The sequence below is a fragment of the Thalassophryne amazonica genome, chromosome 3, assembly GCF_902500255.1.
Source record: "Thalassophryne amazonica chromosome 3, fThaAma1.1, whole genome shotgun sequence".
Classification (NCBI taxonomy): Eukaryota; Metazoa; Chordata; class Actinopteri; order Batrachoidiformes; family Batrachoididae; genus Thalassophryne; species Thalassophryne amazonica.
This window is the reverse complement of record NC_047105.1, coordinates 62,946,461-62,968,696: the sequence shown is the minus strand read 5'-3', so window position 1 is coordinate 62,968,696 and position 22,236 is coordinate 62,946,461. Positions and strand designations below refer to the sequence as shown.

Here is a 22,236-nt window from a genome sequence, read left to right as displayed (position 1 = left end):
GGTTTGTCTTGCACAGAGTTTTTTGATGGCTTTAGGTTAATTTGAGGGCACTGAATCCGAATCTGGTGTTAGTTTTTGCCAATCACATCATGTTTTTGAAATATGAAAAGTTAAAAAATTTACATTGTGTTTAAGCACCCATATATGGAATAATGTTTGCAATGGAAGACAATTACTACCTTAAGAATGCAGTTCCAAAACTACTTTTATGCTTCAGGCTTCAGGACAACTCTGTGAATGTCCTTGAGTGGCCCAGCCAGAGTCCAGAACTGAATCCGATTGAACATCTCTGGAGAGATCTGAAAATGGCTGTGCACCAAAGCTCCCCATCCAACCTGATGGAGCTTGAGAGGTGCTGCATGGGGAATGGGCAAAACTGCTCAAAGATAGGTGCACCAAGCTTGTGACATCATATTCAAGAAGACTTGAGGCTGTAATTGCTGCCAAAGGTGTATCAACAAAGTATTAAGCAAAGGGTATGAATACTCATGTAGATGTGATTTCTTGTTTTTTTATTTTTAATAAATTTGCAAAAATTTATATATATAAAAAAACCTTTCATGTTGTCATTATGGGGTTCTGTGAGTAGAATTAAGGGAAAAATGAATGTGGAATAAGGCTGTAACATAAAAAAATGTGGAAAAAGTAAACGCTGTGAACACTTTCCTTATGCATTGTATATCCTGTGTAGTGTTTTTTTTTCTTTGGAAACTATTATGACTGAGGAAGTAATATTTGATGGTGTTGTAATGGTTTCTCCAAAGCCTGAACCGTGTTTCAGAGTTTAATTTGTGTGTTTCTAGTTTTAACAAAATATGTCATGGTCATTAATTAATGCTTCCTAAAGGATCATTTAAATGTTGAATAGATGGGTAAAAAAAAGGTTATGGTGAAAATATGTTGAAAAGTGGTTTAAAAGTGAAACTTTATTCAACATGTATTTATAGACAAACATTTGCATTTAGACCAGTTTTCAACAAGGTTTGCACAGCCAGTTTGAAATTATAAATAAGGATGTGCCTTACTACAGGCTTCAAAATTATGATTTGCTATAATTTACTTATTGTACAGGTTGGAAGATATCACTATCCTGGTTAAAAACGGCCTAATTCACGTTAATGAAATATCTAGAATAGCATAGAATAAAATACAATAGTCTTTATTGTCATTGCTCGGGAGGAGGGTAGGGAGGGGGGATGAAATTGGGGATGCTCCCGCAGAGCTACTGTGCACCCCCCCCCCCCCCCAAAAAAAAGACATCTTACACACTACAAATATGTACTGTATAGCAGAGGTGGTGGCCAAGTGGTTAAAGCTCTGTTTAAAACATCAACTGAACAAATCACTCATTTGTTGAAATAAATTTGCTTTTATGACATGTTGATAATGTAGCCACATTTTTGCAGATGTAAAGTGGGTGAAAAGACATTCAGACAGATATGCCCTAATTTTCAACCAAAAATCTGTTGCAATTACATCTTGTGCTCACTGGGATGGTGTTCAAAATGCACACTACTTGAATGTAATGTAATACAATGTTTAAATGCGTCTTCTTATTTCAGCTGCTCCCGTTAGGGGTCGCCACAGCAGATCAATCGTTTCCATTTCACCCTGTCATATCCTCCCTCAACACATCCATAAACCTCCTCTTTGACCTCATTCTTCTCTTCCTGCCTAGTAGTTCCATCCACAGCATCCTTCTCCCTATATACCGTGGGTCTCTCCTCTGCACAGGTCCAAACCATCCCAAATGAGTTGTCCCTCTGATATGTTCATTCTTAATCCTGTCCTTTCTCACCACTCTCAAAGAGATTCACAACATCTTCAGCTCTGCCTTCTGTCTTTTTGTGAGTGTCACCATCTCTAAGCTGTACAACATAGCTGGACTCACTACTGTCTTGTAGACTTCCCCTTCACTATTGCAGATATCCTTCTGTCACAAATGCCACCTTTCTCCACCCACTCCACTCTGTCTTCACTCTCTTCTTCACCTCTCTACCACACTCTCCATTACATTGGACAGTTGACCCGAAGTATTTAAATTCATCTACTTTCACCACTTCTACTCCTTGTAACCACACTATTCCACTGGACTGCCTCTTATTCACACACACATATACTCAGTCTTGCCCCGACTGACTTTCATTCCCCTGCTCTCCAGAGCATATCTCCACCTTTCCAAGCCAGACTCAACTTGCTCTCTGTTCTCACTACAGATCACAATGTCATCTGCAAACATCATAGTCCATGGAGACTCGTGTCTAATCTCTGTCAACCTGTCCATCACCACTGCAAACAAGAAAGGACTCAGAGCTGGTGTAATAATCTCACTTCCACCTTGAATGAGTTCGTCATTCTGACTGCGCATCTCATTGCTATCACACTATCTTTGTACACGTCCTGCACTACCCTCACATACTTCTCCACCTCTCCAGACGTCCTCATACAATACCACAACTCTTCCCGTGGCACCCTGTCATAAGCTTTCTTTAAATCCACAAACACACAATGTCACTCCTTCTGGCCTTCTCCATACCTCTTCATCAGTATTCCCAGAGCAAACATTGCATCTGTAGTGCTCTTTCTTGGCATGAAACCATATTTCTGCTCACAGATCTTCTCCTGTTTTCTAAGCCTAGCTTCTACTACTCTTTTCACTAATGTTATGCTGTGGCTGATCAGCTTAATGCCTTTGTAGTTACTGCAGCTCTGCACATCACCATTGTTATTAAAAATAGGAACCAGCACACTTCATCTTCATTCCTAAGGCATCCTCTCACTTTCTAAGATTTTATTAAAGAATCTGATTAGAAAGTCCACTGCCATCTCTCCTAGACATTTCCATGCCTCCACTGGAATGTCATCTGGACCAGCTGCCTTTCCACTCTTTATCCTTTTCATAGCTGCCCTCACTTCATCCTTACTAATCACTTGCACTTCTTGATTTACTCTCTCCACATCATCCAGCCTTTTCTCTCTTTTTCTTCATCGGCACTCTAAAAAAGGAACTGCTGTCTCAACAAGAAAAATTGATGTAACAATTTGCATAGATTTTTTTAAGTTAATTCAACTCAGTTATTTCAACTTTCAACTGAGTTATTGTCACAAGACTTATCTAGCTAAGTTGAAATAACTTCAGCTAAGTTGAAATAACTTTAGAAAACTGTAACATACAAATTATTAAAAAAAAATCATACATTGTGATTTCTGTTTTTTTTTTGTTTTGTTTTTTTTAAGATTATGTCTCTCACAGTGGACATGCACCTAAGATGAAAATTTCAGACCCCTCCATGATTTCTAAGTGGGAGAACTTGCAAAATCGCAGGGTGTTCAAATACTTATTTTCCTCACTGTATACAAGTATAAGGGGTGGGTGTTTATAAGCTTTACTTTGCCCACAACCTTTCGGTCACACGTTCACTGTTAAATTGTCTTGTTTATGAGTTTTTGTTATTGTTGTGTCTGTGTGCCAAATAAATTTATTAATTCATTCAGTTGCCCAAAATTACTTCCCCTCCATCCAGTGCCTCTCTCACCTCTGCCCACTGAATTTCACACAAGCCTTCCTCCTTCAGCTTCTACCATCTGATCCTTTGTTGAGCTCACTTTCTTCTTCACCTCAGAAGTCATCCCAGAAGCCACCATCCTATGCTATCAAGCTACTGCCTCCATCTTAGTTTCCAATTTCTTTTTAGCTTGTATCTCCTGCAGAGAATGTAGTCCACCTGTGTGCACCTTCCTCCACTCTTATGTGACACCCTGCGTTCCTCCCTTTTCTTAAAGTAGGTATTTACTACAGCCATTTCCATCATTTTTAAAAATCAGCTACCATCTGTCCTTCCACATTCCTGTCCTTGGTACCATAGCTACCCATAACTTTCTCATCACTTCTGTTCCCTTCGCAATGACCGTTGAGGTCCGCTCCAGTCACCACTCTTTCATGCTTGGGCACACTCTCCACCCCTCATCTAACTCACTCCAGAAATCTTCTTTCTCCTTCATCTTGCAACCTACCTGTGGGGCATATGCACTGAGTACGTATATACATCATCATCCCTTCAATTTCCATCTTCACACTCATCACCCTGTTGGATGATGAGCCTAAGGCGCACACCTGTGCAATAATCATGGTGTCTAATCAGCATCTTGATATGCCACACCTGTGAGGCGGGATGGATTATCTTGGCAAAGGAGAAGTGCTCACTAACACAGATTTAGACAGATTTGTGAGCAATATTTGAGAGAAATAGGTATTTTGTGTATACAGAAAATGTTTTAGACCTTTGAAATTCAGCTCATAAAAAATGGGAGCAAAAACACAAGTGTTGCATTTATATTTTGTTCAGTGTAGTTTAGGAATCTATGTATCAATAGCAAATACGTGTATAAGTACGCAGTCTAGTAATTGTGTGACCTATACTGACCAATGGGAGACAGTACGAATAGTATTTCACGATACGAATACGGCTAAGCTGCTGCCAAAGACAAACTCCAGAAAAACAGTTTGTGCATGCACATTATAACAATAAAGATAAATTCTTATTTGAAAATAATTCCTAAATGTGTTCACATTACACAGTTCTGGAGGCTTCTTTTTGATAGCGCACAGCCGACACAGCTCAGTATTTATGGCATATTATGTGTTGAAAAGACATCTTTTGTCCCATTTTCCATGTACATCTGGAGTTTGGTCAGGAAGGACATTTGGTGTCAAACTTGTACTAAATCAACATGCAGATCCACACCTGATTGACTGTAGTGACCCTGTTTGTTGACCTAGTCCCTCCAGGTCCTTTTGCTGGTATCTGGCAAGCTTGGTTTGTCAATGAAGGTTGACCCAAAATTATCCTTAAAGTACTGATTCTGGTCAAGGCCAAGGAATTTTATTTTCAACTTGATTGGGTCCTGGTGCGGACTCCACGATTGCCCCGGTAAGTTCAGCCAGAGGTCAATCATTTGGGTGAATGTCAAGATCATTGAGGTCAAATGTCACATTGTTGTAGCCCTGACTGTCTTCAAGTACATAGGTACTACTTCCTAGTTATTTTTTTAAAAATCAGGTGTTGGTTTAGCCCAGTAATTAGGAGTTTGGTATTGTTGTATACAACCTGAGCCAAATCAGCATGTAGATCTGTTCCGTATTGGCTGTGGTGACCCCAATTAAAAATAAATAGACAAAGAAAGGAGGTATTTTTTTCAAACATAAAAATTTTCTCACATACTCTGTAGAAAGTGTAAAATGCATAAAAACGAAGTTATTCAGTGCAGGTTTATTCAATAATAATCATTAGAAAATAAATGTCATCAATTTAAATAAAGTCAAGGCCAAACTGAAATTAAATAGAAAAAAAAATGCATTAATACAAAAACCTAGAGGATTATCATGAAGCATTTGCTACAAAGGGGAATGATGTTTGATGAATAAAAAAATGAGGAAATATCAAGACTTTCAAGTGGAGAACATTAGCACGGGTCTTTCCATACCTTTGTACATATTTTACATTGTCTCCTGTTTTAATACAGCTTTCAGAACATTAATAGTTCCAACATTAATTGTAACAATACTATGAAGAAAAGGAAATGTTCAAGTCAAACGCGTTTCTCTGTAAACTGGGTCCGACCGAAAAACAGAGCGACAGTGCACCTTTAAAATATTTCTGACACACTTTCATTCCCAGCATCTTCACGTGAGGTGTCAATGACAAATATCGACACCACTAAACCATACACACAGTCACAAAGAAGTACAAAATTGTCTCACCTTAATACTTTTTTTTGAAAAAGGAGAAAGAAAAGCACTAAACATTTACTTGTGCAAAGACAAACAGTTATGTGCTAATATTTAAATACCATTGGTACAGAATGAACCAAATCATTTTCTTTTTTTTCAGGAATCCCTGACATGAGGTAAAATTATTTTCTTTAGGTTCACACAACTTTTAAAACTGTTTAAAAATAATGCATATCTTCAGCTCATCAGTACTGCAATTGCTACAAATAGTACAATGTGCCTCTTTTGTAAATTGGTCCTTTTATGTGACAGTTATCAACAAAAGAACAAGAACACACAAGAATATAGATTTTTTTTATACTCACAAACAGTTCAAAGAGCCCTTTCAATGTGCACACAAAATGGAAAACCTACATTTTCATGACAGTATTCGGTTGAGTTAGAGTACAATATGCACTCGTCAACAAATCAAACACTCATGAACAACAGATCACATCATTACTCAGGTCTAAATATCCTCTGTGCTAATTCAAACTCACCATTGTTTACGCCACCTTTGATCCATGTGTCCTTTGATCCATGCATCTTTGTGTTGGATCAATAAATGATATGAGATTTAAAAAACGCAGTGGTGGGCACAGTTCAGCTCATCAGCAACAACCACCTTTTTCAATAGTCTATTTGCTTTTCAGCAAACTTTGGAAGTCATTAATAGAACAATTAGCTTCCACTAAATTTAGTTCCTCTAACTGTAGGTCAGATAGCATTTAAAAAAATGTTTAACCATCAAAATGTTTGTAATCCCCAAAATCTTATGTTTGTTCCTGTTGGAGCTAATACACTTATGCAATAAACAAAAGTGAAAAAAAATGCAACACGCATCACCTCGAGGAGCAGTAGGTCAAGCCGGAGTAAATGTATTAATTCGATTTTTAAAATGATTTTCCATGTGCATTTTTTTAAAATTTCTTATTCCTTTAACACTTTTTGTATTGTGAATAAAGTGTATGCTGAATGCTAAGTCTTCCATTTTAGTTTATTTACATCTTGGATATCATTATTATGATCTTAGTACTGTATGCTAAACTTTTCCAGTGAATTTAAATTTCAGCTCTTTAGATCTGTTTTTTCTTTTGGGGGAGCAGGGGGGCGGTTATAGAAAGAAAAAAAAATCAAGCCAAAGTTATAACAAAAGATAGCAAATATTAGCAGTGTCAGTTAAATGTTTTTTGTGATTTGTTTCATTGTTATCACACTTAACTTTTAGGTTAGAGCTAACTTTAAGGTGAGCTGTGCCCACCACTGGTTAATATATATTTGTGGCCTTGTGTTCCAGCAGTTATGCATTCAGCATTTTTCTTCTCAAAACAACTGGTGGGGTTCAAGATTTAAATCATGTGTTGAGATAACTATTGAGATCAGTTGAGAAAGCGATATGTTGTCACCGTTGCTTTATGAGGTATAGTGTATGCACAAACCAGGCCGGCTGAGAGAAACAAGGGGGAGGGGTTTAGTATTGCTTCGCGTCTCTGCAGCATGCTGACCCCAGGCCGCCCTCTGTCCGTCCGCCTACAACACGTTAGTCTGTATCACCTTTGGATACGCATGTGTCTCCTCCCGCCACAGGCTGCTTAGCCCTCGCACACTTCGTGAAGATTCAGTACAAAGATTTAATGGAATCACACTGTGATCAACAAAGAGCATGTCACAGAAAAGTTCAGCAGAAGCGAGGAGAAAATATTCATTTATCTTTTCCTTCTTTGAGCAGCAAAAAGGCATTTCTGTAGGGGCTGACATTACCTCGGTTGGATTTTAAAACAAACTTAAACAAACCAAAAACCCAGCACTGTCAATAAACTATGCATTTTAAATTTCTGTGCATGTCCTGCACAAAATATGCAAACACGTGTTTAAAAATGCTCCTTTAAAGAGGATTTAATCTTATGCAACCGGTACCACGTGTACCTCAGTGCTAATAAAACAAAGCTAGTTGCATATCTTGTGCAGCTGTGATGTCATACAAGCATAACCTCTTAAAAATGATGTCACAGGCAAAATAAAGGGTGCATATGAGCAAAAAATAAAGGCAAATGAATATTTGAATATCGCATCTACGAAAATAATGTAAGTCAGTTATTTTTTACAGCATAATAGGAATCACAAGGGTCCATATTGCTCATCTTTTCAATGACACATAATTACAAAATATAGAATATCTCTTTACAAAGTTTCTTTTATATAATACAATTTACAGTATATCAACTATGAAATAGTAACCAGGCTATTCTAAAATTTAAAATAACCCACCTGCTAGTGCATTGATCACACATACTTTTCTCACTTCAAAAGTACATGTCTCAAGTTGAGTGATGCTATATAAGTAGGACAGTTATTTCCTGCATAATCTGGTACAACACTAGTGGTGCTCCTCTCTAGTTTTAAAACGATCAGTTCTAATAACAAAGGGATCAAGTTATTCCTATGACTAAAGGAGGCGATACGCCTTTCTATGCTTGCATTGAAAACTTGCATGATATACCAAACCTTAATAAAGTGACTGAGGTAATGACATCGTACATCTGATTGTCATCACCCTTAGAGCGGTTATCACACCTTTGCTATTGGGACCGTCTCTTTCACCAGCATCGTCATCGTCACCGTCGTCATCTGTGATTGGCTGTAGGTTGAAACAGTACCACCGGAGCAGAGACAGCAGGAATCCTCCCTGGCTCTGCCCTGTGGATTCTTCTGCTGGCAGGTGTAGAACAAATAAATTAATTATGTGTTTTGCCTTTTTTTTCCTTCAATGTAAAAGGCACTTCTTTTGGCCACAGCCAACAGATGCATTTCTTATTTTTTTCTTTTTTAAAAAATATGTTTTGACTGATTGTGGTCTGGTAAGTTTCTAATTTGCAGCTTTCTCCAGCCTCTGCTATAAAGTTGTGATGCAAATCATCTCGTCAGCCAGATCCTCCTCATACGGTGCTCTGGGTTCTGTGTCGGGCTCCTCGTCACTGTAGCTGGCTGCGTTGTCCTGCAGGTCATAGTCCTTTGGAGTCATAATGGGGAACACGTTGACCCCGTTGATGCCCGGTGTCATCCCTCCATTCAGCAGGTGGCTTGCTGCACTCTCCATCTCGTCTATCGTCATCTCACAGGCATCTGCAATCTCGTGCTTTGTGGCAGCGACAAACTTGGGATCCTTGGCGTACCTCCCAAGCCCCTCTGATATCAAAACCTGCTCAACAACAAGAAATGTTACTGTCTGTATTTATGATCTTTCCTGTGACAACAAATGATCAAGCCCATGCCAGCACTCCAACTCACCGCTTCCACCAGGCTGGTGGCGCTGCCTCTCTTCTGGTAGTACAGGTTGTGGTACTCTGGCGGCACCTGCAGGTGGACTGGCGAGTAGGTCCTCTGGGTGAAATCAGGGTCATCCGTGTACCAGGAGCTTTTGCGTACAGACACATGGCTGCTGGCAGCTCTGTCTCTGTGTGGCTGGTCCACACGGATAAGAGGGGTGTAGTAGGGCGACTGCTCTTTACTGGCTGGAGTGGCAGGGGGTGTGGCCCAGGAGCGGGTGGAGCGTGTCGGAGAGAGGCGGTGCGCGTGGCTCGAGTCCAAGCCTGCTACAGCCATGACCTGATACAGCACAAGAAAGCCATAAAGGCAACAAGTAGTACAGTCCAGTTACACAATTCAATTCTAAACAGTTACAGGCAAGAGCTCCTTTAATACAACACTGTTAGCATTTTTGACACGTCAGTGATAAAAGCCATTTTTGCACACATACAGCTGAAATACAGTCTCTGTATGAACAGCCTGCAATTCGCAGGTACACGATTACTACTAGTACTAGAAAACTACTAGTCAGGATGCCAAAACTCACATGCCACATCTTCTGTGCGGCGCCACGTTTCTACGTTTGGAACAAATATTTGAAGTTTTTGCAATAATTGCACTTATTACCAGGATACAACATCTTAATTCAAGGGTTACACAGAGATCAACTACTAGCAATGTGCTGAAAGTTTTGCAACGCAGTAATTTTTCCTGCACTGGGTGACAGTGCAGGGCTTGGACAGCAGAGACAGAGGTGAAGGAATGAGTCATGAGTGAGCGAATTAATTAGTCCCTCCCAGCCAACTTGTGTTGACAATAACTCAAAACAATAAATGCTATCATATTGTAACTTAATAAAATTAAAAGAATACATGAGGACAAACCCTAATGCAGCTGGTGAACTTTGATCAGTCAAAAGAGCAACTTTGTTTACCCTGGAATTTATTTTTTCATGGCAGGTGGTACTCACCAAACCCCCACCCCACCCCCACAAAAAAACTTCATGAGGTTTGTTGTATGGAAAAATGTGAAGTGCTCAAAAATGCAAAAGCTACAATTAAGTGATGTGCTCATTATGTACATAATCCTGCCACAGTCCTTTAAAGACAAAACAACAAAAAAAACCTTACTTTTCACAGAACAGTACACAGAACAGAACAGTATTTTTCATATTAAAGAATAGCAAAAGACTAGGATCACAGTTTTAGCTTCACTAACCAATAAAATAATGGGTGCAAACAATATATTTAGGTATAAGAAAATAAATTTTTATATTGATTGTCTCAATTACGCAGTTACCACAGACAGATATCAGGGTGAGTCTAGACACCGTGGTAGATCATGGTGGTTAACTCATCAGCAACAATGATGAGGGTTACTAACTGGCGCTCCCTCATTCATGTGCTGCAGCACAACAGACCTGGTGTTCCACAAATCGTCCTTCAGACCATGATAAGAATCACAGTTTCATATGGTCTTTTTTAATGACACACTTGCACTGATTCTGGTGTGAAAGTAGCTATTGAGGAGTTTTAAACAGCGCAAATAGTGAGAGAGCCTTTAATTAAAAACCCGCCCCAGGGTGGGTTTGATTCAGAAACTGAAATGAAAACTTCATCTTCATCAGCAAAGCTATCACCTCCCATCTATCATGGATTATATAGAATTATTAGAGTTATGAATTTTTGAAAATTTGTTCAATGTTAAAGGAGAGAGATTTTTCCAATTTTCTAAGATTTTTCCTGATTTTGACCTATGACCTTGAAAATTGAACCAGTTCTTGCTTATCAGGATACGAATCCTATGTAAAAAAAATTCATAACGATATGTGAAAAATTGTGGTTTCCAGGCTGTTCACAAATAAACAAATATGGGTGAAAACATTCCCTCCGCCCAATTACATTGGTGGAGGTATACGACAAATAGTGCGCTATGCAGTTATGATAAAAATAATAAAGGGCTCTGGATGCACTGAAATGATTATTCACATCTAAATTAATGGATATTTGCCTGTTTTTGTGTGTTATTAAGAAAATATTTCTGGCCTGGTGGGGGTTCTTGTTTGCCTGGTGTTCCCCTAGACTTAGAAAATTGTTGGAGAGACATTACTATGTAATATCCCACAAACATGTCTGTTACCTGCTGGATTTTTATTTTTATTCATGGATTTGGATTTTCTTGGATAAATTACTGAAAATGACAAACAACTGTGGTTGCCTCCTCCACATGGGTCACGTGAGTTTGTCACTCTCGTCCACCCAGTTAACAAGCACAAGTTGAGAGTATTAGCATGATATAGATAGCAAAAACAGGTTGACTGATAGTATTCACCCAGAATGATAATAATAATAACAATAAAAAAAAACACAGAACATTTGTGGCAGTAGTTTGCATAAAAACGTCTTATTGGAGCAAATTAGTGACACAGCACAACACAAAACACTCCTCCGGAATATTTCAAAACATGTTTTGAAAACTGTTCCATAGTCCATATCAAAATGAAAACATGACAGATTTTTCTAAATGGGGCATCAATGTGATTGGAAACAAATACTTTGAAATATTCAGGTTGAATTGGTGTTGAAATATTAAAACACTAGTGAATGAATGATGATCCCACTATTTATCAACATCATATTTAAAGGCTACAGTCAGTGCACGGTCTGTACGTGCACTAGAGCATATGTTGCTTGTGGTATAAGATGCAATGTGGATATAAATGACAAATTATTATTTTTATTTCTTTACAGGTTTAATAAATAAATGTACTGGGAAATTCATGAAACTCCATTCATAAATAAGATATTGCCAAACTTGCATGTCTTTCAATTCAATTTCAATCTATTCAATTTATATCGTGCCAAATCGCGACATCACCTCAAGACGACTCATACCAACAGCTCAAGAACAATATAAAATAATAAAAAACAATGTAAAATAAAATTAAAACATAAAAAAACAATTAAAAGTTCACAATAAAAAGTAAAAGAACTTAATAGAATTAAAAAATGATGCTAGCCATAAGATGGTAAAAAGATGTGTCTTCAGTCTTTTCTTAAAAATCTCCACAGAATCCAAAGTGTCACTGAGGCCGGGAGAGCATTTCACAAAATAGGAGCATGGTACGAAAAGGCTGTCTGTCCCGCAGACATTTTCCTCACCCTTGGGACACAGAGCAGTCCTGCATCCCGTGAACACAAAGCCCGGGCTGGTACATACGGCTTATCTAAATCAGCCGGATAGGGCAGTGCCAGTCCATGAATAACTCTATAGGCCAACAGCAAAACCTTAAAATCCGTCTCTGGCATTTTCAACTGGAAAAATCTCCATTTACCCTTTAAAATGACTGAAGTCAATGCCAAACAAAACTAAACTAAAGGTGGCACAGTGATCACAGAGTGGATGTGAGATGTGCAGCTGTTACCTGGTGCTGCATGAGATGCAGCGGCAGAGCAGTGCGCTGATGTGGAAGCTCGTCCTGACTGCTCTGTCTGCGCAGACACTCAAAGTTGAAGGATGGCCTCCTGTGTCCTGAGTGGGGCAGAGTTGACCCATTAGTGAAACTTTGACAACATACAAGACATCATCACTGTAGCCTTCATCCAGTAAGCTCTTAATACAATATGAGCCACCTTGATTTTTTACACTTTTTATTTACATAGAGTGATGTTTAGTAAACCCACATTTCAACGAGGATTTTTTTAAATTATCTGGATTCATCAAAATTCACATTATGACTGTTAAGGAGACATTTACAGTGGATATAGAAAGTCATCATTCATTTTGGCTTTTACACATTTTAATTTCTATCTTGTAAAAAAAAAAAAAAACATATTTCTATACTCCAATTTCTAAAAAATAAAGGGACTTTTTAAAAAGAACAGGTGAAATTTCAGCTCCACTTTGCCAGGAATCACATAAGAGATTTGAGCCAGAGAGATGTAGCCAGTTTGCTCGTGAAGGAGTTTGCATTTTGTTCTGAGTGAAAAGAGGAACCCCAATACATCTGAAAATAGAACCCAGGTTGAAAAATACCAGATTTTCTCTTTAAAATGGATAATTTTAGAAATTTTATATCAAGAAGTTTGAAATTCTTCTTTTAAAATATACAGAAAAATTAAAATGTGTAAAAGCCCATTATGTATTTCAGGGTATGTCGCTCAGCTATATCGACTACAAGCCCTGGCAATAATTATGGACTCACCGGCCTCGGTGGATGTTCATTCAGTTGTTTAATTTTGTAGAAAAAAAGCAGATCACAGACATGACACAAAACTAAAGTCATTTCAAATGGCAACTTTCTGGCTTTAAGAAACACTATAAGAAATCAAGAAAAAAATTGTGGCAGTCAGTAACTGTTACTTTTTTAGACCAAGCAGAGTCTCCGACCAAATTCTTTTGAATTCGTCAAGGTGGTGTGGACCAAGGATGGACCAATCACGTGTTAGATAGTCAAAGTTGTCCATAATGACAGCCACAAACAAATTGATAATCTGGAGAAGCAAAAGAAAGTGTCTGATTGGTGTGTTTTTGTGTGGTTGTACAGGTAAGACAGTCAGTGAGTGGGGATGTACCATTACAAACAGAGCATTTGTATGGGGTTAAAATTATCTCATTAATATTTGTAAATGCACGCAGGGTGATCTACAAATAATCATTGATTTGCAAATGTGTTCAGATTTCATATTTGTAACTTGTAAATTGGTCTTTGCAAATAATGTTGTATTTGCAAATCTAAAACTTAATTTGGAAAAAAATAAATAAATAAATAACATTTGTAAAACTGGAAATTGTATTTGTGAATTGACTTTCAGCATTTGTGGATCACCAGTTACATGCATTCATCGCTTTCCTCTGACGTAATTTTGAGACATTCTTTTCGCGAAATCCAGACAGATCCACAAACAAATGCCTACTGATTCGCAAATACACACTCACGCACACTGGATATCCACTAGATGGCAGTGTGGTTCCATTCATTGATGTGGCAAGCTGAAACTACACCCCTGGCAATAATTATGGAATCACCAGCCTCGGAGGATGTTCATTCAGTTGTTTAATTTTGTAGAAAAAAAAAGCAGATTACAGACATGACACAAAACTAAAGTCATTTCAAATGGCAACTTTCTGGCTTTAAGAAACACTATAAGAAATCAGGAAAAAAAACTGTGGCAGTCAGTAACGGTTACTTTTTTAGACCAAGCAGAGGGAAAAAATATGGAATCACTCAATTCTGAGGAATAAATTATGGAATCACCCTGTAAATTTTCATCCCCAACACTAACACCTGCATCAAATCAGATCTGCTCATTAGTCTGCATCTAAAAAGGAGTGATCACACCTTGGAGAGCTGTTGCACCAAGTGGACTGACATGAATCATGGCTCCAACACGAGAGATGTCAACTGAAACAAAGGAGAGGATTATCAAACTCTTAAAAGAGGGTAAATCATCATGCAATGTTGCAAAGATGTTGGTTGTTCACAGTCAGCTGTGTCTAAACTCTGGACCAAATACAAACAACATGGGAAGGTTGTTAAAGGCAAACATACTGGTAGACCAAGGAAGACATCAAAGTGTCAACACAGAAAACTTAAAGCAACATGTCTCAAAAATCGAAAATGCACAAAAAAACAAATGAGGAATGAATGGGAGGAAACTGGAGTCAACGTCTGTGACCAAACTGTAAGAAACTGCCTAAAGGAAATGGGATTGACATACAGAAAAGCTAAACAAAAGCCATCATTAACACCTAAACAGAAAAAAACAAGGTTACAATGGGCTAAGGAAAAGCAATCATGGACTGTGGATGACTGGATGAAAGTCATATTCAGTGATGAATCTCGAATCTGCATTGGGCAAGGTGATGATGCTGGAACTTTTGTTTGGTGCCGTTCCAATGAGATTTATAAAGATGACTGCCTGAAGAGAACATGTAAATTTCCACAGTCATTGATGATATGGGGCTGCATGTCAGGTAAAGGCACTGGGGAGATGGCTGTCATTACATCATCAATAAATGCACAAGTTTACGCTGATATTTTGGACACTTTTCTTATCCCATCAATTGAAAGGATGTTTGGGGATGATGAAATCATTTTTCAAGATGATAATGCATCTTGCCATAGAGCAAAACCTGTGAAAAAATTCCTTGCAAAAAGACACATAGGGTCAATGTCATGGCCTGCAAATAGTCCGGATCTTAATCCAATTGAAAATCTTTGGTGGAAGTTGAAGAAAATGGTCCATGACAAGGCTCCAACCTGCAAAGCTGATCTGGCAACAGCAATCAGAGAAAGTTGGAGCCAGATTGATGAAGAGTACTGTTTGTCACTCATTAAGTCCATGCCTCAGAGACTGCAAGCTGTTATAAAAGCCAGAGGTGGTGCAACAAAATACTAGTGATGTGTTGGAGCGTTCTTTTGTTTTTCATGATTCCATAATTTTTTCCTCAGAATTGAGTGATTCCATATTTTTTTTTCCCCTCTGCTTGGTCTAAAAAAGTAACCGTTACTGCCACAATTTTTTTCCTGATTTCTTATAGTGTTTCTTAAAGCCAGAAAGTTGACATTTGAAATGAGTTTTGTGTCATGTCTGTGATCTGCTTTTTTTCTACAAAATTAAACAACTGAATGAACATCCTCTGAGGCTGGTGATTCCATAATTTTTTGCCAGGGGTTGTATATATGCTCAACACATGACTGGTGCTGCGGGATAAGACTGAGGATACCCTGTGGTGTGGCAGGAAGCAGTCTTCTCTTTGGCGACCTCCGAGAGTCATGGTAGAGGGGTTGCTCATCATCGTCATAGTAATTGTCAGGGTGATGGTAACCTCTGGGTGTTTCATACTCGGTGTCACTGTTCTGATACCTGCCAACACATTTAGCAAAGGAAGGAATGATCTGACATGCGTCCTCTTGAACCAGGTTTCCAGTTTCATGTGGCAGTGAGGTAAAAGTCCATGTAAAGGAGTAATACCTGTCTCCTGACAGCATACTGTCATCCTCATAAAACTCCTCCCCACTGTAGTACTCCCCAGAGAAGCGCTCTTCATCAAACTCCTCCTCTCTGTGGATGGTGGGGTGGTGTGCATCCCCTCCGTGGGACCTGTGTCAAATGTCAGCACACAGTAGTTGGACTATGCCCACTGCTGCTTATCATACGGCAGTTGTGCTGCACTATGGTTGTTGTTTAGGGCCATGCACTGCCATGCAAACGCAAGCCTTCAGAGGCACTGATGAAACTGCTCACCCTCCTCAATATAAACAGAGGACCATCATTAATTATTATATCGTATGGGATTTTGCCAACTTCTGATTGGCCCAATCGCCACTTTCTGAGCTGTACACATGCCGAGTTGACCGCTGGTAGAGCCGAGTAGACCGCGTGTGCAGCGTAGCGCTAGCTAATCGAGCGACGCCTTCTATCGATAATGACCAATCAGATAACGCGATACAACGCCTACTTTGGCTGTCAGTTTGTTGACAAGATGGCAGAAGACAGGTTTGCGTCCGTTAGTGACGCTGACTTAAAACAAATTTTACACGACAAAGTTGTGAAGAACACCCGCAGAAATACACAGTCAGCAGCCAACCTGTTTTGCAAGTACGTCACGAAAAAGGGATGTGCCCAACTTTGAAACTTATGACGGATGCTTGACGGAGTACTCGGTCAATTTTACGCGGAAGCTAGACAGGCGAATGGCAAACTTTATAAGAAAACAAGCCTGATGACTCTTTGTTACGGACTTAACAGGCATCTCCCGCCGATCGATGAGATGTCAGTTGGTGCAGTATGACAGTAATAATAAAGAGTTGAAACTTGAGATTGATTTTTCAGTTTTAGTATGTTTGACAAACTCTCAATTTTCTTGTTTACCATATAATAAAGCAGTTACAGACTTTTGATTTCGGTGTACCCGTGATTATGTGGACCTGGTCAGGATGGGGTTCACCTCGGCCTTGGCCGAGGTGAAGTCTGTAATTGTATAGTATTTCATCTGACATTACTTTAAAAACCCCATTTATCCTTCTTTAATTCAAATAAAGGAGATCTCAGTCCAGTTTGGAATCATGGTGTGGAATGTGCAGCACTAGGTCATGTTTCTGGGAATACCGACAAGCCTTCTCATCCTCTTACTGGAATTAACACGTGTGTGTCCAACTTTTAAGTACAGCACTTTGACACAAGTATACCACAAAGCCAATTTGTATGTACGTGTCCTTTTACTTTAAAGGATTCACCTTTTCAGCAAGCCAATATAGGTCACCAGACATGTTTAAAGAAACGTTACAATGTTTGTACTGAAAACCTTTGCCAGTGTGCTTGGTCAGGGGTGGATAAGATTAGACCTTACTGATGTGAAGCACCTATGTGCAACTGATGTTGTGAAGTGATGCTATACAAATAAACTGAAGTGCCAAAACCTACAGTTTCTTGAATGGCCACTTGAAGCTGTCTCCAAAAGTGAGTCAATCCCCAACTTGAATGAGGCTGAGGCTGGCACCAAAAGCAAGAACTATTCCCATCAAAGCCCATGCTAAAATGCCCAACTTTACAGGAGAAATAAACATGTGACAGCTTAGGAAAAAAAAAGATTTTAGTATTTATAGCTAGTTTCCCAATTTGGATGTGGGAGTTTGGGATTATATGTAAACTCATACATCATATATATATATATGTTTAAAATTTTGCCAAGCCATAACGTTATGCATAATTAGGGATGTAGTGGATGTGAGTGACAGCAACTGCCAAACTGTCCAGGTGGTAGGAGGCCGCAAGAGCCTTTATGAACATTTGAATACATATATCTAAGATAATATAACTTGCTGTGCATTTAACTGTACTAACTGACCAGTGAAGAAGTCTGTGCACCAGTATTTTCAGTTAGTGAAATTTTTGTATAATTTAATTTGTATGTTAGCACCTTTAGCACGAATTGGCAGGTATGGATAGTTAGGTGACATTAGCAACACTAATAGTGTCATGGTTCTCATCTCATCTTCAACCGCTAATCCGGGATCGGGTCATGGGGGCAACAGCTGTAGCAGGGAACCCCAGACTTCCCTTTCCCGCGCCACATCGACCACCTCTGACTGGGGGATCCTGAGATATAATCGCTCCATCTAGTCCCGGCGTCTTCCCCGGGGTCTCCTCCCAGATGGACGTGCCTGGAACACCTCCCTAGGGAGGCGCCCAGGGAATATCCTTACAAGATGCCCGAACCACCTCAGCTGGCTCCCTTCAACACAAAGGAGCAGCGGCTCTACGCTGAGCTCCCCACGGATGACCGAGCTTCTCACCTTAACTCTAAGGGAGACATCAGCCACCCTCCTAAGGCACCCCATTTCAGCCGCTTGTACCTGCATTCTGGTTCTTTTAGTCATGACCCTAGTAGTTTTTGTTTTTCTGAAATAATTTTGTTTCTGTGTGAAAAATAAGCATCCAGTATAAAACAAGAATATTTAGAAATGCAGTGTTGAAAATTCCTTGCTCTGTTAAAAAAAAGCATATGTGAAAATTTTGAAGAAAACATTGAATTTCCTAGGCGAGCTAATTATTTTGTTCCCATTTGCATTTCACAGAGCAAGCATGATTCCAAAGATGGACTTCTGTGACATATCGCAAAACTCAAAAATATGTGGGACTTTGAGAATGTTTCACAAGAAACCCTGACCACATGCAACTGACGGGCTGGAAGAAACCAATTATTCACAATATGACCCCTTTCATATCTACCTGAACTGTGTGAAAGACAAAGAATAATAGCAAGGCTAAGGACTGGCCAGTGAGTGCACACACACACACACACACACACACACACAAAAAACAACACCTTGGTAAGGATACGTCCATTCACGACCCACAAAGCAAGTCAAACTGAAATGACTAAACAGTAAATGAAAGCCCCCTTTGCTCCTGGAGCAAAACTGTTTTGGAGCAACATACCTAACATAGGTCTCATAGTAGCGCCTTCTGTCCAAGAAAGCAGAGGAATGGTTGAGAGAAAGCATTTTGGTTAGAAAGAAGAAACAGCAAAAAAGAAATCAGAAAAGAGTGTAGAAAGGAAGACACGCACACACACACACATACATATACGAGGTCTGTTAGAAAAGTATCGGACCTTTTTATTTTTTTCAAAAACCTGATGGATTTGAATCACGTGTGCTTGCATGAGCCAACCTTGAACCTTCGTGCGCATGCGCAATTTTTTTCACGCCTGTCGGTTGCGTCATTTGCTTGTAAGCAGCCTTTGTGTGAGGACGGGTGGAGTCTCTCGTTGTTTTTTTCTTTGCAAGGAAATGGCGGAATGACTGTAGCAGTGCGACTGCATCAAACTTTGCCACAAACTGGGCGACAGCCAGGTGGAACCCATTCGGATTATTCAGACAACTTTCGGTGACGATCCTCTGGGCATCACACAGATTAAGGAGTGTTACAACCGGTTTAAAGATGGTCGCACAACGGTGGAGAGCGCACTGAGCTCTGATCGGCATCAACATGCTGAAACGACCGGATGAAAAGAGTGGCGGCGAAATTCATTGGCACGAAGCTGATGGCGCAGCAACAGCGCCTCTGTGTTGAAGCCTCACAGGACATGTTGTGGCATGTCCACCTCGTCAACCATTCGGAAGATTCAGACGGCTTTCGGTGGCTTTTCAGTCGTGTGACTATCCGAGAAATTGTGGACAAGCTGGACATGTCAGGGCATGTCCTGTGAGGCTTCAACATGGTGGCGCTGTTGCTGCACCATCAGCTTCGTGCCGATGAATTTTGCCGCCACTCTTTTCATGGCAAAATCTTCTGTCACAGTGGAATGTGCCGAAAAAGTGCTGATGTCCACCTCTTCCGCAATTTCTCTGATAATCACACGACGGTCCCACATCTCCACAGCGTTCACTTTGGAAATGATCTGGTCGTTTCAGCGTGTTGATGCCGATCGGAGCGCAGCTCGCTCTCTACCGTTGTGCGGCCGTCTTTAAACCGGTTGTACCGCTCCTTAATCTGTGTGATGCCCAGAGGATCGTCACCGAAAGCCGTCTGAATCATTCAAATGGCTTCCACCTGGCTGTCGCCCAGTTTGTGGCAAAATTTGATGCAGTCGCGCTGCTCCAGTCGTTCCGCCATTTCCTTGCAAAGAAAAAACGATGAGAGACTACACCCATCCTCACACAAAGGCTGCTTACAAGCAAATGACGCAACCGACAGGCATGAAAAAAAAATCACGCATGCGCACGGAGGTTCAAGGTTGGCTCATGCAAGCACACGTGATTCAAATACTCAACAAAAATATAAACGCAACACTTTTGGTTTTGCTCCCATTTTGTATGAGATGAACTCAAAGATCTAAAACTTTTTCCACATACACAATATCACCATTTCTCTCAAATATTGTTCACAAACCAGTCGAAATCTGTGATAGTGAGCACTTCTCCTTTGCTGAGATAATCCATCCCACCTCACAGGTGTGCCATACCAAGATCCTGATTAGACACCATGATTAGTGCACAGGTGTGCCTTAGACTGCCCACAATAAAAGGCCACTCTGAAAGGTGAAGTTTTGTTTTACTGGGGGGGGATACCAGTCAGTATCTGGTGTGACCACCATTTGCCTCATGCAGTGCAACACATCTCCTTCGCATCATCCGTGAAGAGAACACCTCACCAACGTGCCAAACGGCAGCGAATGTGAGCATTTGCCCACTCAAATCGGTTACGACGACGAACTGGAGTCAGGTCGAGACCCCGATGAGGACGGCGAGCATGCAGATGAGCTTCCCTGAGACGGTTTCTGACAGTTTGTGCAGAAATTCTTTGGTTATGAAAACCGATTGTTCCAGCAACTGTCCGAGTGGCTGGTCTCAGACGATCTTGGAGGTGAACATGCTGGATGTGGAGGTCCTGGGCTGGTGTGGTTACACGTGGTCTGCGGTTGTGAGGCTGGTTGGATGTAGTGCCAAATTCTCTGAAACGCCTTTGGAGACGGCTTATGGTAGAGAAATGAACATTCAATACACGAGCAACAGCTCTGGTTGACATTCCTGCTGTCAGCATGCCAATTGCACGCTCCCTCAAATCTTGCGACATCTGTGGCATTGTGCTGTGTGATAAAACTGCATCTTTCAGAGTGGCCTTTTATTGTGGACAGTCTAAGGCACACTTGTGCACTAATCATGGTGTCTAATCAGCATCTTGATATGGCACACCTGTGAGGTGGGATGGATTATCTCAGCAAAGGAGAAGTGCTCACTATCACAGATTTAGACTGGTTTGTGAACAATATTTGAGAGAAATGGTGATATTGTATATGTGGAAAAAGTTTTAGATCTTTGAGTTCATCGCATACAAAATGGGAGCAAAACCAAAAGTGTTGCGTTTATATTTTTGTTGAGTATACATCAGGTTTTTGAAAAAAATAAAAAGGCTGGATACTTTTCTAACAGACCTCGTATATATACATACATACATACATACATTCACACACACACATATATATATACACATATATATACATATACATCCATCCGTCCATCCATCCATTTTCTTCCGCTTTATCCGGAGTCGGGTTGCGGGGGCAGCAGCTCAAGCAAAGCCGCCCAGACCTTCCGATCCACACACACCTCCCCCAGCTCCTCCGGGGGAACCCCAAGGCGTTCCCAAGCCAGCCGAGAGATGTAGTCCCTCCAGCGTGTCCTGGGTCTTCCCCGGGGCCTCCTCCCAATGGAACGTGCCCGGGACACCTCTCCAGCGAGGTGTCCAGGGGGCATCCGGAAAAGATGCCCGAGCCACCTTTCCTCCGCAGAAAGATTTCTTAAGATAAGAGACTTTAAAGATCTGGAGTGAATGTGTCATACAAATGTACTGGTTACAGTATGGGTATGGTACTGGCAAAAGCAGGTTAGATAACGGGTCAGTGATAAAACCAAGTGTCAGTATGAGAGCGTGTTCAGGATTCATTACCGAATGAAGATTTGCAGACAAGGAAGGTTTGTTACAAAACTGAATCTTGTTGACGGGGGAACATGAAACAGAAAATGTGAGCAGCAGCATGCCTTCAATGTTTATTTTATTTAAATGTCCCTCTTTTTATGATGTTAAACACTACAAGAGAAAATTAAAAACTTGATGTTTTAACTAGGGACACTATTTGAAGACAGCTGT

General features: G+C 40.2%; 1 protein-coding gene across 12 annotated transcripts in view; it reads right to left on the bottom strand.

Moving 5' to 3' along the window:
- Window positions 1–5,255: 5,255 nt before the first annotated feature.
- The window catches only part of cacna1da (calcium channel, voltage-dependent, L type, alpha 1D subunit, a), a 274,993-nt gene continuing 258,012 nt past the window's right edge, over window positions 5,256–22,236 (bottom strand). For 10 of the 12 annotated variants that reach the window (XM_034166498.1, XM_034166497.1, XM_034166502.1 and 7 more), the window contains 6 exons: window positions 19,024–19,050; window positions 16,054–16,182; window positions 15,803–15,945; window positions 12,501–12,604; window positions 9,059–9,376; window positions 5,256–8,969 (listed from right to left, as the gene is read on the bottom strand). In XM_034166498.1, coding sequence (XP_034022389.1) covers window positions 8,664–8,969; window positions 9,059–9,376; window positions 12,501–12,604; window positions 15,803–15,945; window positions 16,054–16,182; window positions 19,024–19,050 — 1,027 coding nt within the window. In that variant the 3' untranslated portion in view covers window positions 5,256–8,663. The remainder of the gene's footprint in view (window positions 8,970–9,058; window positions 9,377–12,500; window positions 12,605–15,802; window positions 15,946–16,053; window positions 16,183–19,023; window positions 19,051–22,236) is intronic. The other 2 variants (XM_034166500.1, XM_034166501.1) reach the window with 2 other exon arrangements.